The sequence below is a fragment of the Grammomys surdaster genome, unplaced genomic scaffold, assembly GCF_004785775.1.
Source record: "Grammomys surdaster isolate TR1022 unplaced genomic scaffold, NIH_TR_1.0 345, whole genome shotgun sequence".
Lineage (NCBI taxonomy): Eukaryota > Metazoa > Chordata > Mammalia > Rodentia > Muridae > Grammomys > Grammomys surdaster.
The window spans coordinates 1,928,071-1,946,407 of NW_021604764.1; the positions used below are offsets into that span (position 1 = coordinate 1,928,071).

The 18,337-nt window shown below is 41.4% G+C and overlaps 1 protein-coding gene across 1 annotated transcript in view; it reads left to right on the plus strand.

Moving 5' to 3' along the window:
- The first annotated feature begins 737 nt into the window (after positions 1–737).
- Asb4 (ankyrin repeat and SOCS box containing 4) overlaps positions 738–18,337 on the plus strand; it is a 43,046-nt gene continuing 25,446 nt past the window's right edge. The window contains exons 1-2 of the mRNA XM_028779156.1: positions 738–1,132; positions 8,474–8,773. Coding sequence (XP_028634989.1) covers positions 946–1,132; positions 8,474–8,773 — 487 coding nt within the window. The 5' untranslated portion in view covers positions 738–945. The remainder of the gene's footprint in view (positions 1,133–8,473; positions 8,774–18,337) is intronic.

Here is an 18,337-nt window from a genome sequence, read left to right on the forward strand (position 1 = left end):
ACACACACACACACACACACACACACACACACACACACACACACACACGCTATGTAAACAGAGGATGTGTGAGACAGTATGCTAATTGATTAGGCATTGCTTTAATTTGAGGACAAACAGGATTCTTTTACACAACCCAAATACCTAACTCACACATTTTCAAATCAATAATCTGATATTTGAAGGAAATAGCAAGCCTGTATTTGTTTTTGCAATTTGTTCAAACATGGCTTTTGTTTTTAACTGACGTGAGAAATAAAATACAGGATTCAATAAAGTTCACTCACTTGTCGCATTGATTTTCTTGTTTCTTCAGGTTCTTCCCCCCCCTAAAGGGGTTGCCCCCCCCAACTACCCCACCCTGCATTTTTCATAATATTGAAAAATTTTCAAGTCTAGGTTACTGGCAAACCTTCTGTTTGTTTTTAGATGTGCATAATTAGGCCCGCATTTATAGGCTCATTTCACAAAATCATTAAAGGTTTTCAGTAGCACGTGTATCAACAACTGAAACAAATTCTCATTTGGGGCTATTAGTTAGTTAGGCTAAGATACTGGAGCTCCAGCCAGGCGCCAGATGTTTTTGTTGAGGAGAAAACATAAAGAGAATTAAGAGCTTTTTAAATCTTACACTTTCACTTTGGTCTTGTAAGAAATAATTGTGACACTTCATGCTCGGAAATGTGTCACAGGAGCCTTCCTTCTTATCGACACCACGCACAGCGGAAGGGACTTGCTTACGTATCTCCAGTGTAAAGGACCTGGGAACTCAGGGAGAGCCTGGGAGGATATTTTGAAGTTTGAAATGATCCCTATATAAATAGAACGGGTCAGCATAACTTTGGGATAAAATTAGCCGGCAGTTTGTGGACTCTCCAGCCTTGCCTGTGTGCTGGGTGCTGCTCTCCTGATAAATCACTGCTCTGCTTCCACAGGGCGCTGAGGATGGCCGGCGTCACTGCCCCTATCAGCAAAGCTGGAGCTGCCAAGTTAGTTAAGAAAGATTTCCTGGAGGCTCTAAAAACAAATGACTTCGGAAAACTGAAGGCTATTTTAATCGAGAGGCAAATAGATGTGGACACAGTGTTTGAAGTTGAAGATGAGAACATGATTTTGGCATCTTACAAACAAGGTAAAAGAATTATAGAGGTGTGATTGTGAAATTGATAATAAAATGCATTTTTTAGGTCAGTAGGTCAGCTTTTGTCTTGAAAGCAGTCGTTCTTTATTGTTTAAGTGTTTGTTTAGACATTATTTCTTATTTTTTAAAAAAATCTTCCCTTCCTTTTAAAATCAGAGGGCATTTGGGCTGGTTTTCATAGCTAGACGCAGTTTTTTGTCTGTGTATTTCTATTTATTGCTCTTTTCCATTCTTGTGTCTGGAATTTGGGATCCTGGGTAGTTGTATTTGTCATGCACGGTGTGAGTGGGACTTCCCTTGTGCCTGTGGTGGTATAGAATAAAGAAAGCCTCCCTCGGCTCTGCTTAAAGACTGCTGCGCTCTACGATCTATGTGTGACAGTGTGGCTGTCGGGGTCAGGCTGCTGGTTCTTCCCTATCAGCCCCTTACAGATACATCATCTCTATGTCCGTGTGGATGAGAAAGGGGACTTTCTTTTTCATTTAGAGAGCTAATGAATGGAGAAAGATGTGCCATAGGCACTTACAGGGTCTGCGTCAGTTTAATGGGTTTCAGTGCAGGAACAAAAGCTGAACTCTAAATACCACAAAGTTAACTTTGATTTTTATTTTCTGCTCGGCTACAGTAATAGAGCAAATTAAAAAATTTAAAAAATTAAAATTCAGAATCTCTGCTTAGTCCAACAAAAAAATAGGAAAACAAAAATGACAACAAAATTCTTTAAATTCCCTCCTCTCAACCCCTATTGAATAAATCAGAACTAGATTACCATGCTCATTCTGATTTCTCAAATCAACTAGCTAATGGGAAAACTTAAATAATTGGACCTTTTGGCGAGCATACTGCAAAGAAAGACTCTTTTTGCCTTCACTACTGCCTGGATAAAATACATGGGAAAGTCTTGGGAATGTGGTGGAGGGAGAGCTGTTACGTTCAAATATAAATCTGTTTTCCATTCATACAAAATCATTAGCATCACCAATTTCCAGATACAAATGCTGACAGGATTTATCTCTACCTAGTTCTCTGTCATTTCGGAAATAAGTATAGATTAGTTGAGGCCAGTTGCTGTGCTTTTTGATTTGTGTTTTGTGATAAACTGTCATTGCTGTTTTGTCTGACAAAATGAAGAACTCTAGTTTTTTTTTCTACAAAGTTGAAGAGACTGTGTTGAAAGACAAATTGTATGCTATATCATTAGACGGTTTGCATCTTATAACTATTTTGTGGTTTGATCTGGATGCTAAATATGTTTTAAAGAAACTTCTGTGCGTGCTGTATACTCAGATTCAAGCCAGTAGCTAATCTATTTTATACTGAGTAGCAAATACCACCTTTTCTTAACCCCCCCATAAAGGTAAACCCTGCAGACAGGCACAAAGGTTGAGGAGTTCTGAGCCAGGGAACTTGGAGACGTGGGTTCCTGGTGGGCAGGCACTGTTTTCTGTTATCTCTTGGGTGTCATAATCCCCAAATGTGAAGAAACTGTGTTTTAAATTCTTCTTGTCAAAATAAACTAATTCCTATGGTCCCTGTGGAACTAACTTTTTATTTATGCTGATGATTGTTTTACTAGCATTCAGGCTATGAGATGTGGCTTTCAGTTGGGGGCAGAAATTAAGTCTGTCTCCAAAAGAAAGAAAAGGGCCCCAGTCTTATGTAGGTGTCCATTTGGAAATAACAGGACTTTGGTTTGTAACCTCAGGGCTGTCCAGTAAATCAGTGCGCAGGTGTGTATACAGTGTGTATGGAAATACTTTTTTCTCTCCTTTTACCATGGATATGTAGTTTGAGCCTGGGGTAAAAAAAAAAATCCCACTTTCTCAAAAGTTACTTGAAACTTTTTCCTAGGTGCCTCCAGGCTTAATACCAGCTCTTTCAACTGTTAAGGGTGGGAAGGAAGTCCTGAATAGAACCCTCGCCTCTGGCCCAGTAAAGCAGATCTAAGTGGTGATATCAATGTCTTACCTCACAAAGAAATTCTCAGAACAGTGTGGGACTGAGCACTCTACAACTGGGTATCTAATTAGTCAGTCAGCCCCTTCTGGAGTTTGTCTAAGGGACGGAGCAGCCCCTGTGTGGCCTTAAAGGGCATGTGGCTGGGTTACTGTTTCTGAGACTTTATTATTATTATTATTATTATTATTATTATTATTATTATTTAAAAGCAGACTTTTGGGATTGTCGAAAGGCTACATGTTCCTCTTTGATTTTTTTTTAAAAGTACATGGAAAGGCTGTACTCCTAAAACTGAACAAGGAAAGTTCACAAAACACTCCTGAGCAGTTTGATTCATTTTTATAAAAGCAGTGAAACGGCTTCGTCAATCCCATCCACTCTCAGCGAGGGGACGTAGCTGTCTAATCTCAGAGAGTGGCTGTCTTCTGCTCAGTTTGCATTGATAAGTGAAGCAAAGTATAATGTCAGCAACAGGTCAATGGTCACCTTGAAACTTTCTTGCGTAACTGATAATATGAGTCCATATTCAAGGGTTGATCATCCAGAGGGCTAGCTGCTCTGAAATCCACCCTTAACCAATCTTAGTTTCTTTTAAAACACCCTACCTCCTTTTCCACAGGATTTTAAAAAGTAGTTGAATTTGTTACTAAATACACCCTGTTCCAGCTGGTGTCAAGGTCCATCTGTGAGTATTGGAAAGGTAATGCAGAACTCCACTGGCAAAGAAATCAACTTAGAAAATAAACATCCCAGGACTCTAATCTAAAAACACATCAAGTATACTAGTAATTAAAATATGACACAGCTACTGTCACAGATTAAAAGATAGAACAGAGATACTGGGTTAGACGGTCCTTTCTCTTCTTGTTCTGGATCCTTCTCCTTAAGAAACTTCCACCAGCGAAGGCAACTGGTTAAAGCAGGCTCTACAGTAGTTCTCAGTATGTGCCAGGGGTTTTCCAGCACTTAACATTAATTCTTAAAGCTAGCGCTCACTCTCTCCCCACACCCTGTTATTTTTAGCTTTATCATGAAATCTTCAGATAAAATCCGTTTGTTAATTTTAAAAGTCCACTATTCTCACTTTGTAAAGCTAACAATCAAAGCATACTGGTGTATTTCCCATAACTCCCAGGAAATGACAGGCAGAGACAGGGGATTTTAAAAACATTAGAAATACAAGCAAAATACCGTCTCCTGGACAATCACCTTATTTTTATTTTAAGCTAGTGAGCCACAGCATGTTATGGCTCAGAAGACAACTTGTCCGAGCTGCTTCTCTTCTTTTCCCGTGTGTCACGGGGCTCAAACTCAGGTACTCAAGCTTGGCAGCAAACACCAACTCAGCCATCTCGGCAGCCCAGACAATTGCTTAAAAAATTATCACAGCGACACAAAGAAATCGTGAATATCCAAGGGAATTTTTAACTACCAGATGCAACTAATAATTGAGAGGTTAAAGGGGAATTGTGACACAGTTTACTCTGAGACAAGAAGAAAATATTTAGGGTAAAGCCAAAGGCAGGAGAAATCCCCACGGCTCTCCATCATATTGATTCTCACTGGTAGCCTATGGACTGAATCCCTGGGTGGATGTCCGCAAAGCTGTTTTTTGATGCTTTTTCCAGCTGTACACATTGGTTCTTCCGCAGATGTATCCGCTTTGGTTCCCTAATGAGACAAGTGGAATATCAGATCTGTCTCTGGTATGAAACTCCGTAGTCGGCAAGGTTAATGAACACCCTTGATTAATCAGTGTAATGTGCTTTAAGTATTTCATTTATGGCCCACAGTCTCTTCTGGTGCCTTTCATGGTAGTCATATTTTTAATTAAAATAATCAATGAAAGATTTCACTTGAAGACCTTCTGTCAGGTACTCCATCTACCTTCCTAAGGAGCAGCTGACGCCCAAACATCGTGAATGCTTTTTATTCCTAACCAATGATCTCTTTCTCATTTATTTTTCTTCTTTAAAAAAAAAAGCTCCTTTCTTCTTCTTCTTCTTCTTCTTTTTTTTTCAATTACTGACTGGGGATGGGTGTGGGGACTTTCCCCTTTTCTGGTTGCTGGAAAAGTTTCTTTCTTTAACATTTTGCATTTCAAGTTTGTGTCTCTCCTCCATCCTTCTCTAGGGAGCCTCTGAGAATTATCCTTAGAATGTTAGCTATTAAAATAGTAGCCTAGAATGGTGCTCGGGTCTATAATCTTTCAGGGCTGTGTAAACACAGGGACATGGTCCCAACAACTGTCTGCTAATCCAGCCAGAGCAGCGTGTGCAAACTTTGGCGGCAGCCAGAGGCTTCTCCGGGTGTGGAACTGGTTTTCCTTTGATAACATTAGCTCTGATAACTGCCGAGGAGCCTGGGCTTAGCTTTAGCTTAACCAGAGATGTGTATCCTTTCCGAGTGCTGGAGCGGAACCAATGCCCCCTTTCACAAATGGGCTGCAACCCTTCCCTCCTCACCGTGTTCCTTGAGTGAGGGGCCTTTCTGCCCAGCCTTCCAGGCTTGTGACTTCAGCCTCAGATTTATATGAAATGCTCACAAGTGTACACATAGGGTTATACACAGAGCTCTGCATAGTTTTTGTAAAGCTAAAATTTGTAAAATTTTCTTTATAACTTTTAGCTGTGCAGATCAGAAGTAGCTTCTGACAGATTTGGAGAGATTGGTGTTTGAGAGTTTTAAAAAATGTTTTGCTGTTACTTTTAAAATTTTTCTTTCTTACAGGTACATATGATATGCTAAAACATATTTTCTTCTGTCACCTCATTCTCCCTATCTTCTCCCGTCCTTCTTCTCTTCCCATTAATCTCTCTTGTTCCCTTGAGAATTTCATTTCTACTTCATTTAGCCTGCACACACACACACACACACACACACACACACGCATGTATATATACTAGGAATACAATCTAGGGATTGTAAAAGGTGGAGAGACATACTACCTTTCTGTGACTGGCTTATAGCAATCATTTCCAGTCATATCTATTTCCTGTAAACAACATCACTTTATTCCCTTCTATGGCTGAAATAAAGCTTCAGTGTGCCAAAAAAAAAAAATCACATTTTTCTCACCTGTTCTGCCTTGGTCACAAGTCAGCATAGCACAGAGACACGTGCACAGCCATAGTTATGCATATCTCAGGCGCAGCACCGCATGCTACGGATGAGTTATGGAGCCAATGCAAGGGTCAAACCACACACTTAGAGAATCTGACCTCTGCCACTAGTGTTAAGATGAACGTGGTTTTGTCCCACAATTTTTGTTCGACCCCTACTCAGTATCCCTCGTGGAGGCTCTTGCCTGCGCACAGGTACAATGTGATACATGTTAGGTGAACAGCATGAGCAGATTATATAGCACGGTGTGAAGAAGGACAGCAGTGACCATGAGTGAATGCTACAGATCCCTGTGCGCAGGGCTTGGACTAGGGGGTTGAGAATGGGGTTTGTGCACTGGAAATAGCCATGTTCCCGTCTCAGTCTCTCTTCTATGGAGGCCTTTGCTGAAGCCAAGCGGTTTTTGAACCCACATCTGCAGCTTGCAGACATGGGAGCATGAGTGGCTTTCCCCAGAAGGAGGCAGTTCCTTCTTTACCATCCCCAACCCGCGAGGCTTTCTGTCTTTCTTCCTTTCCAGCCTATGTAGAAGTGAGTACCTTCCAAAGGTCACATGTTCCTGGCATGCTGTAACTATTGGTGGTTATACTATGTATGTGTGTAGGCACATGTGCATGAGAAAATTCTGATCTTTTGATATATTGGCATTAGCAAGAGCACATGAATTGGCACACCTCATTCTTGGTTTCAGAAGCACACATGACCTCAGATCTTGTGCTCTGTGAGGCCCAGTGTACTTGTTTCCATGTTTACTAGAGAACTTGTGGTCCAGCTCTGTTTTCAAGATGGTCTCTTTGCTGAGGAGTGCTCTTTTCCCTGGTCAGTGCAGGTAGCGTTCCTGTTTTGCTGCAGGCTGAGATATCCAGACCTTCCCAAGTCTACCTTCAACTCTACCACCAAAGTTCTGAAGTGTAGATTAAAAGCAGACATAAGCATATTGGGAGTCTGCAGGCAGCCCTCTGGGGCAGCAGCTAAGGTGTGCTCTTCCCTCCCAAATATACAGATACTATGGAAAAGAGGTGGGCTTTAGAAAGAGTTCCATTTTAGTCTTGGTGACATTCTTAGATCCTGTGGTCTGTGAGCCTGGTTCCCCAGTTACCAGCTCTGATTATAGGAAACAGATGATACTGAGTTTTGAAAGCCAAGGGTGACTGGCCGGACCATGTAGTAAATGTTAAAGGAAAACTCTTTTGGTGCTACTGGGAATTTAGGAGGGGGAAACACCATAAGCAAATACATTTCCGTGCCAGCAGTGTGGCACCTTACAGATGCACTCACGAGTATCTTCTCTTCTTGGTAATCTGTATCATTCAAACCTATACTATCACCCATAAAGACAAACACAGATGAAAACCCTGCATGACAGTAGTCCAGAAGATTAGACTGAAGCAGATTTGTGGCTCTAGCAGGCTGAGAAAGTGTCAGTCCTCTCATCTAGAAAAATCAGAGGCTTGAGCAGGGTGATCTGTCCTCCAGAGCCAGCATCCTGGGTTTCTTTGATTTCATATTAAAATGGTGTTTTCTTAATCAGCTCTCTGCTCTTTCTTCCAGGATCTCTCTCTTTTTTTTTCCCCCTATGTAGTTGCAGGCACAAGTTTTCAATAAGTTGCAGCGTGACAGTGTTATGGAAATGAGCATGACAAAGATCACGAAGCATCTTTGCCACTGATAAGCAGGCAAAGTACAGTTTGGTTTTCAGGTTCAGGACCAGCTCCATTCTGAGCAGATAGGGAAACTGTCTTTGCATGTTGCTTGCTGAGGAACGTTAAGTACAGAAAGTTGGGATGATCTGGGTTCAGTGGAGCATGCCTGAAATCCCACTACCAGAGAAACTGAGGGGGGATGATTGCTGTGAGTTCAAGGCCCATCTGGGCTACACAGAGAGACTCTGTTTCAAAGAGGTAGATTAGAAGAAGGAAGCAGAACATTTCAAGTTGAGAGAATGATTTGTCAAAGATCTTAATTCTGCAAATCATTCTCTTTATTAATCTGTGCCTAGTCAATGAGCAAAATTGTAAAGGAACAGGAATCTAGGAGCAGTAGAGACTGTAAGAGATGCAAAAAGGCTGACCCGTGTCAGTCCTCAGAAAAAGGCTCTGGGAGACTCATCAGCTGCCAGTGACAGGCTCTTGATCCATTTTTAATTCAAATCTTGTAATTGTGACCAAAGTTAAAACACCTTGTCAAAATCCTCACAAGACAGGGAGGAGCACTGGGCAATATTAAACTCCTCTTTCTTTTCTTTTTCAGGCTATTGGTTGCCCAGTTATAAGTTGAAGTCTTCCTGGGCAACAGGCCTGCACCTCTCAGTTTTGCTTGGTCATGTGGAGTGCCTGACGGTACTGCTGGACCACAATGCTACCATCAACTGTCGGCCCAACGGGAAGACCCCCCTGCATGTGGCTTGTGAAATAGCCAACCTGGAATGTGTGAAAATTCTCTGTGACCGTGGTGCGAAGCTCAACTGCTACTCCCTGAGCGGACACACTGCTTTGCACTTCTGCACCACAGAGAGCTCCATCCTCTGTGCCAAGCAGTTGGTGTCCAGAGGTAAGACTTGCTGGGTGGCTGATGTTGGGTTTATACACACATGGTTGGTAGTGTGTGTTCATACACACATGATGTGAGGACTTCGTCATCCCGCCTTGCTTCAGGCGATATGACATCGGTCCAGCACCTTCAACCTGATTCACGATGAAAATCAACATGCACATGAGTATTTACATTTTTTGTTGGTTTTATTCTGTGTGTGTTTCCTACTGAAGTCATTCAGTGACTATTACATTGAAATCCTGACATTTAAATATAAGAAATGTATTAATTTTCACAGTTACTTAACATGTTTATTTAACCCTTATTATGCATCAGGTAACCCAGTAACAAAGAGAAACCAGCTCTCACTCTTAGCTTATATGTATTTATAGATGTACACATGATGAATATATGTATATGTGTACATATTTCAGTGGAGGAGGAGATTAACAAAATAGTAACAAAATAAATTTTAATTATAAAAGTAGGGAAGTGTTATCAAGGAGAAAATATCCTGTTCGTTAAGAGTGAACTATTAGAAAAAGTTAAAATCTTTTCCGGGTCAATTAGTTGTTTTAGTTGCCAAATAATATTCCATGTAGATGTGCCATGCAAGTTACACAGATCTCAGTCAAGAATTTACCAACATTGGAGAGCCGTGAATGTACTTGTGTTTTACTTCAAGGGCAAAATGTTTAGCTCTCTCATAAGTGTGTAGTTATGTCTCACTGTGGCTTCAGGGTGGTATTCCTTCTGGGTGCTGTGAATATCATAGAATATTTGACAGATGAATTTTCACTTGGAGAAATATCTGTGTATGTTTTTTGCTCCTTTTTCATGAATGAGCTGCTGGCTTCTTGGTTGTTCTGGATACAAGATGAGTATGAGTAGTTTGCCTTTACAAGATCCATAGTTTGCATGTAATCATGTTCCCTCTCCCTCTCCCTCTCCCTTTCCCTCTCCCTCTCCCCCTCCTTCTCTCATCCCCCCTTTCTTCATGGCAAAGTCTACTATCTAGCCCTTGCAGTCCTGGAATTTAAGAGTTCTAACACTTGAGATACTGAGACAGGAGGATGATAGGTTTCAGACCTGTTCAGGTTATGAAATTGATGAGAAATCATCTGTAAAACAAAAGAAGTAATAACAAGTAAAAAATAATGAATCTAGACAAAGTCATAAATGCTAACACTTAAGTGACCAAAGTGTAAAGGGAATGGGAGGCACTGATGGAGAAACTGGGTCCTAAGCTTGCTTTTGGTAACTCAGGACTAAGAACGAAGTGTGCTGAAGGAGCAGGGACCAGCCAGTTACAGGGAAAACTATCAAGATTAAATGAGATATTCCTTAAATCCAGTGAAAGGTTAATACCTATGAAACAAAACAACAGAACCAAACCAAACAAAAACTGGTTTGATGACATAGTGTGGAAGTCAGATTAGTCTGGGGAGGGTGTAAATGGATGTTTTGAAGACAGTGTGCTAAGAACTGTCGAAAGATGTTTGCCAAGAGAGATGGTGCAAGAACAGTCTGATTGTGATGGCTGGGGGAGGCTGCAGGGCTAAAAGTGACTGCAGGGAGGCCAAGGGGAAGTTACAGACAATGAGCACAACAGGGTTACTTTAGTAATCTTTTAAGGATCCAGGTTTCCAATGTTGAGATAGGATGAAATCTGTAGATGACAAGACACTATCTACATTTTTAGTAAGTGTGCCCTATAAGATGATTTCCAACACCAGAGTAGATTTGGTGATGATAAGGTGAAATCTGATGAATTCCCCCTCAACCATGTGGTGGCAAAGTCATTGGCTAAAAATAAGAGAGAGCAGGAAAGGTAGACATTTCTACCAGAGTAAGGAAGAGAGTAAAAATAATTTACTCAAGAAGTGTAGTAGGACTACTGAGTCCTAATTAATGCCCCCTGAAGCTGTGGGAATGAAGGTGGCCCATGAACGTGGCTGATCCCTGAGGAGGGAGAGAGAAGAAAGAGGAGAAAAGAAAGAGACAGTGAGGGGCAGTGAGGGTTAGACTGAGAGTGAGAGACAGAGAGAGCAAGTGTATAGAGACAGAGAAAGACACACAGAGACAGAGAGACAGACAGAGAGACAGAGAGAAACATGTAGAGAGACAGAGAGAGAGAGACAGAGAGAGAGAGAGAGACATATGTAGAGAGACAAAGACAGAGACAGAGAGACAGAGACAGAGAAAGAGAGGCAGAGAGACAGAGGGGAAAAAGAGAGACAGAGGGATAAAGAGAAACAGAGAGGCAGAGAGACAGAGGAAAAGACAGAGAGACAGAGACATGGATATAGAGAGACAGAGAGATAGGCAGAGAGAGACAGAGAAGGGGGTGTGAATGGATCAGTGTTACCAGCTTGCTCAGCTCCTATGTTCTGGACACCCCCACATTTTATATTTACTTCCTTCCTCACATTAGATTGAGTTTAGATTTTGTTCATATTTAAATAGTTTAAACTTTCAATTTTGTATCATAAGAAATGACAGAACCGTTGTTCTGTTAGCAGGGACAGTAGGATGACGAGGACACCCTGGAACACACAAGCTGGGTTCTAACTGTCCTCACACACTCCTTTCCTAGTTTTAAACCTTTAGAATTTCACACATGTATACAATGAAATATGACGATTCAACCATCATATTTTCTTTTTCTACCCAGCCTCCAATTAAGCCCTACTATATCCCCGCCTTTATGTCTCCCCGCCCCCCGCTTTTTAAAATAATTCACTAAGTTGTTAGTGCTTCTCATATAAGTGTGGGTGTGGAGCCATCTACTGGAGGATGGGCTGCCTCGCAGTGGCTGCATTGCCAAGAAGAATGAGTCTTCCTTCAACTGCAGATGGCTGGCTCTCAGCAGCTGCGAGGCGCGGCTTTCTCTCACACACTCTTAAGACAGTGCACACTGGAGGGAATCTTGACTACACACACCAACTTTAACTCAGAAATCCCATTTCTGGGATTCATTTTGGACAGGGAGATGTTTGTTCCAGAGCTTTAATTTATTGCCAGTCTCAAATTCAAGCCGTAGCTGTCCCCTCCAAACAAGGCTATATTATTCAGAGAGTTGGAGACAACAGAAGAGGTAAACTGGACACATCTAGCATGAGTTTAGGACTGAGCTTGGTAGCTTTCTGTGGGTCTTCAGAACAATGTGGTAATCACACAGTGTGTAAACTGTACGCCTGAACTTCCAAACTTTACATATTGTACATACATACCCATGTACATCTATAGATATGCATCTATGTACACACACGCGCACACGCACGCACACACACATGCCGTGTGGTTAATGTGTGGAGTTCAGAGGCCTCAGTTGTCTCCTTCCATCATGTAGGTTTATCATGTACCTGTTGAACCATCTTTCTGGCTCATAAGTAATTTTTTAAAAAAGACACATCATCTACAAGTTAAGACCCTTAGTTTTAGGATTTTTTTTTTTTAGATAGGGTCTCATGTAACCCAGGCTATCCCTTTACTTGGTAGGAATCCAGGATGGCCTTGAACTTCTGTTTCCACTGCCTTTACAATCGAAGTTCTAAAATTACAGGTGTGTGGGCTTATGCAGTGCCGAGCCTCATGCTGGGCAAGCAACCATTCTTCCAACGGAGCTACAGATCTAGCTCCCTCTACGTATTTGGAAGTAGGACATCTGCCAAGCAGGAATCAATAGAAAAACAAAATTGCAAATGAAATCATTGTGAAGTTTTTTTTTTCTTTGCTGTCATTTCTTCAGAGCAAAGAAAAGCAGGTACGTGCTTGTGGGCTACTCTTCCAGTCTGGAGATTCTAGGAAAGTCTAAGGTTAATTTTCATGCCTTTCTGGGCATCTTTGTTTCCTCACCTCAGGGGGCAGCACTTGCTAAACAGTCCTTGGTCAGAGGACCTCTCCAGGAGCCCTGAGTACATGGCTGCACCCTCAACCATCTAATTAGTGCAAACTGTCACGGTCACAGCTAATAATGGGGAGATTCTGGTTGGTTTCACACCCCATCTCTAGGAAATTCAGTTAATGGCTGAATTCTGTCTCTCAGGGATGTTGTTGTAGGTAGGAACTATAAGGAAGAAGTCACATACATGTTTTCCTAACTGGACAGGGGAATGGAGGCAGCACACAGGCAAGGAAAATAAACCAGTCTAACGTGAACCTCGGGACCAGAGAAGTCCATTAGAGAAGAGCCAGTGCCATGGCAACTGAAAACCGATGTAATTTCATTTGCTATTTAATGGGCTCTTTGTGGGAAAGTGCTCTTTGTGGAAAAGGCTAATTGAGTCCAAAAAATTGCATGCAATTTTCTCTTAAAGGATTTTGTCCTGTTTTTCACTGTTGCAGAGCTGGCTTTGTCCAAGGCTGGATTTTGCCTGCTATTTTTCTGTTTGCCTTTCTACTTAATGCCACCATCTTCTGGCCTTTGTTTCCTTTGGTATTAGTATAATAGTGTTCCTCAGTCGAGAGGGCTTATTTACCTCAGCGAAAATGTCCATTCGTTGCTTTCTGCATTTCCCTATGAATAAAGAGAGTCAGGTCAGGTTTGGCTGGTTCCTAAGCTGTACTTTATTTCTCTCCAGCCCCTTTCTGAAGAGGAAAATGAACACTGCTTGCTTCAGGTCACATGAAGCAAATCCCGACAGTAGGGAGAAATTTTGTTACTTGAGGAAAGCTATAAAAATTCAAATGGCTTCTAACAGAATGTAGCACAGAGAGGCAATGTAAAGAAGGCCCTGCCTTTGAAAAGGCTGCCCTCTGTTCCTGGGGGCCACAGTAACACAAGTCACCTACTCAGAAGAGTCCCCGACCAGTGAGGCTGTCATTTTAATAAGGAAGCCTCCACATCCCCCCAGGACAGCTCTCTCCCCACCTCACTGCTGTCCACTTTCCTATCCCTTGTGCTGTGTGCACTGTGATAGTAAAAATCTGGCTGTTTCCTCCATTTATAGCCCATTCCAAAGATGCTTGCCCCTTCCGTCGTATTGTAAGTATACCTAGGCCAATTTAATTTAATTTTTTTCTTAAAGTTGATGTTATTTGTTAAAATTATTTTTTAAAGGAAATGATACATCACTATTTTTTTTTTAAAAAAGAAAAAAGCAAAGGGAAAAATCTGTCCTTGTGCAAAGAGAGAAACAGAAACAGTAAATTATAGGCAATGCCTTTAGTGACCGCCACCTGCTCAGAGATTGTCCTCTATCAGATGGCAGAGAATATCTCTAAATTGCCTTGTCTTGCGAATGCTGCCTTTTTTCACCTTGTCTCCTATACTGAATGAGAGAATTGAAATAAGTTGGGGGGTCCTTTCTCACCTCCATCAGATTGCTGTTTCTTCATCCCCACTGCATCATTTATGGAGAATCACTGCACACTTTGTAAAACACAGCCTTCAGCAGGGCCATGTTCTGCATCTCAAATCATTCAACCAACAAGTCAGGTGTATTTCTATGTGCCAGAAATAAGTAGTTAGAAGTTGTGGTATAAGAAGATGATTTATAGGGCTGGAGAGCTGACTCAGTGCTTAAGAGCACTGACTGCTCTTCCAGAGGTCCTGAGTTCAATTCCCAGCAACCACATGGTGGCTCACAACCATCTGTAATGGGATCTGATGACACCCTCTTCTGGTGTGTCTGAGGACAACGACAGTGTACTCACATAAAAATAAAATAAAAAGAAGATGATTTTTATACTATCACAAGAAATTGAAGAATTCCAGAGGACACATATAATACAGGAGATGGGATAATATGCTATTTGAAAAATATAAAAATATTATATTCAATGTTCATTATGAAAAATGCAGTAACTGTTTTTCCTTAGAGGCAACTGCTTTTACAGCTCTAGTTTGGTTAGCCTAGTGTTTGCATATTGCCAAATAACTGCCACTTATTTATGTATCAAAACAGAGAAGACGTAACAGTGTAAGTTTTTTTGACAATCAAAATTATAGAAGTGTGATTAGGATATATGTCCTTTTCTTCCTTTGGGGAATCATATGACACCTATCTGCACTGGGTCCTTTCCAGTCCCCAGGTTCCCAGTGCTGCTAAATTATAACCATGAAGCCTGCTACAAACTAGGATAACAATGTCTTCTTTTAATTAGTATTTTATATTTTTTGTTTGTTTGTTTTGATTAGATTTCTGTGACTGGTTAATATTTTAAGCCTTGGTGGTTTTTTGTTGTTGTTTTTTAGTTTTTTTTTTTTTTTTTTACTATAAAGTGCATGGTTTTTGCTTTAGTTTTATTTTTACATTATTTAACCTCAGTGAATATTTTAATCAGCTTCATGTTCAGGAAAGGGGAGTCTCTTCTAAAGCCTTCACGTCCTGCTCCTGGGAATCTCTGTCACCCTGGGGATCTTTCTTGACATCTCAGTCTCCCTCCTCTCTTTATGTCAGATCCCTCCCTCCCCAAATCATGCTTTTTTTTTTCTTTTTGTTGCTTTTTGAGCTGACCAAATCCTTCACAAGAGCTCTGAGAAATCGCGCTGGAGATGATAAACACCACTCAGCGTGTTTGCTCTTCCTTGATTGACAGAGAAGCCGGGATTCATAATTATTTCCCTCTAGTGTGTTAAAAGCATTCCTCCACAGCCTCTGCTTTTCAAGACGTAGCTGGCAAATCTGAAGGCCTTTCAGCCTTTGCTCGTGACCTATGGTACTCTTTCACGGAGCGTTTAGGGTTTTCTTCCCACCCTTGTTCTGAAAATTCACAAAGGTCTGCTAGCATGCATTTGTTTTCTCGGCTTTCCTGGGTCAGTCCAACATCCACCCCCCCCCCCCCCCCCCCCCCCCCACATCTCTGTGTATTTCAAGTGGTTTTTTTTTTTTGCACGAATTCTTTCCTGCTTTTTAACGTCCTCTTTTGTGAATTTTTATCAGTTGAATATTAGTTCCCTGGCTTTATTCTTGCACCTGCCTTCTGCTGATTCCCTGCCCTTTATAGCTTTTACCTTTATGCTTGCTTTCTTGTTGTTTTAGAATCCTTGGCTGCCGCCCTGCATGCAAGATGGAATGACTGAAATCCAAGTGAAGTTTATAAATTATTAGCTTCACTCACTCTATGGGATTTGGCTAGATTAGTCATTCGAATTTTTTTTTTCCTGGTTAGATTCTCTAAAGGAAAAAGTCTAACTGGCTTCTTCCTGGAGGCTCAAGGTAGAATTGGCAGTATTCTATCTAGGTGATGGGTCGAAGGTAGTGCAACCATAGTAAATCTACCTCCACTCTGGGATATTACCCTGTTCTTTTTACAGTGCTAAAATCTGCTCCTGCCTGAGCCTTGAAAATAGCCTTCCATTCTGAAATCCGTTTTCCACGAGCACCATTAGAGCTTTGTGTTATGTTCCATACTCCCATCAGACTCTCACAGGACATTGCCATTTTTCTTTTATCACACTTATCTTTGCTTATTTCTTTGATTAATGTCTACTTGTGAGTTTCATGAGGACAGAGCTTTTCCCCAGCATAGCTAAATGCACAGTAGTACTTTCTGCCTGTTGACTGTTGAGTCTATATTAACTCTTCAGCCCAGAACAAGGACTAGGGCTTGAGGGTACAGTGTACTTAAAACCTTGCCAGTACCATTACTGAAAAAGTTATATTCAGTTTTTGACTTATTGTATTCATTTCTTTCCCATGAGAATTAACTTGCTAGAGAGAGAAGTCAGACATATTCAGTGTTGCTGGGAGATACAGTGAGTTGGAGATTGGAAGATCTCTGTTGATCTGGTGACACAGATGGTGTTAAATATTGCAAAAACTGAGAGACAGAAACAGAACTGAAGATATTGATGGCTAAAAGTGGGGTGAACAAAACTTTTAAAAAGTATTGTGAAGAGTAGGCAAGAGGGAGAGTCTTCTTTTTCTATGTAACACCTGAACATAAACAAACAAACAAACAAACAAAATTAATGGAAATTCTACTTGGTGTTCGAAGTTTGCAGACAGGAAAGAGGTGGGTGGGTGTGGGGTAATTTATGGTGTGAGGTGTCTGACAAGTTTAGGCCCTGAGGTCCAGAGAAGGTAATAAGATTGTCTCTGGAGAGGAAACCCCACTTCTCTCATGACCTAGAGTGAAAAGCAGGGAGGATGGAGACTTTGTTACATGAGTTGTCAGAGTCTGAAGAAGTCTCCATTTGCACAGCATTTTCTAAGTAAATCAAGTCAAAAAGAGATCAAAGCAGGACAAGGATTAAAGACTAGGTGAAAGGCGTTTGGGATAATGAGTATAAAGCCGGGGAAATAAGTTAGGAAGACAAATGCTGGGCCACCTTGAGGGGCCAGCTAAACTTTTCTGCTGACCTCTCTGATGTTCTGAAGATGTCACAGCAACCGTGAGGTTCTTGCCATATGGCTTTCAGTGGTTTGGAAGCAGGCACCAACACTGTGCCTCGGTCCTTTAGGATTATTGTCACGCCTAGCGTAAGCGGAAGATGTGACAAAATGGAGGGAACTGAAAGTTTTGGCAGCAGAGAGAATGCGATGGTAGGACATCAAATTATCTGGAGAGGATGGAATGAAAGTAAGGAACTCCTACGGGGCAAAGAGATTGTAGGAAGAGCAGACATGTTCCAGGATGGTTATAGCCAATAGTAAACAAGCAAGATGTAAAGGCAGAAGGTTATGACAGAGAATTGGGCATGTGAGTTAGTTACTGTCAGAGCCCAACCAGCTTCAGACATGGGTTTGTCCACATTTGACAGTGAGTAGGAGTCAGAGGGGAGGGAAAGTCACTGAAGAGAATGGGGTCCAATGCCTGAGAGGCCAGGGTATCGGGTCATCTGTCCGAGTATTTATTAGACACCCAAAAGAATGACAGGCATTTATGTACTGAAGAAAAATGTGACTCAGGTGTCTGAATCTATAGAGGCTGATGGGGAGATAAATGTATTTAGGAAGGAAGTTAAGTAGCTAAAGAAGCTGAGCTCCAAAAAACCAGGGATATACTTTTTATTTATTTTTCCCCCAAGGGAATTAGGGAGTAATTGGAAGCAGCAATGGAGAGTCAGATATATGAAAAAGAACACCCAGCTCGATACTGCAGGGCGGAGCTGAGCATCCTACATTCCTTGTTTGAGCTTGGAACAGAAATGCTAGCTTGGTCGCCATGGTGACCAACGCCATGTCTCCGGGCTCATTAATCCTGTGTTCCAAACTAAGCACTTAGCAGTAGCTTCTGAATAAATGCAACAAGGCTCTGCATACTGAAAAGGGCACGTTCATGTTAAGCAGGGGAAAAAAGGTTTTCAATTTCATTCATTAAACTTGAGTAAATAATTTAATATCTTTGTGTGCCAGTCCTCCAAGCTAATGAATAAGGATAAATGCTTAATAGAAAAAGCTCGCTTAATAAAGTTAACAGCATCGGCCCTACACATAAAAGAATTTGATGCTAGCAGCATATATGTACACGAAGGAGAAAATGGGAAGGACACTAATGTATATTTAGCATGTACGGTATGGCTATGTCAGGTACTTTAGAATAAAACGTCTCATTCAATCCTTTGACATCCGTGTGAAGTGCACATTAATTTCCTCATCTCACAGATGAGGAGTCAAAAACTCAGAGAAGTCA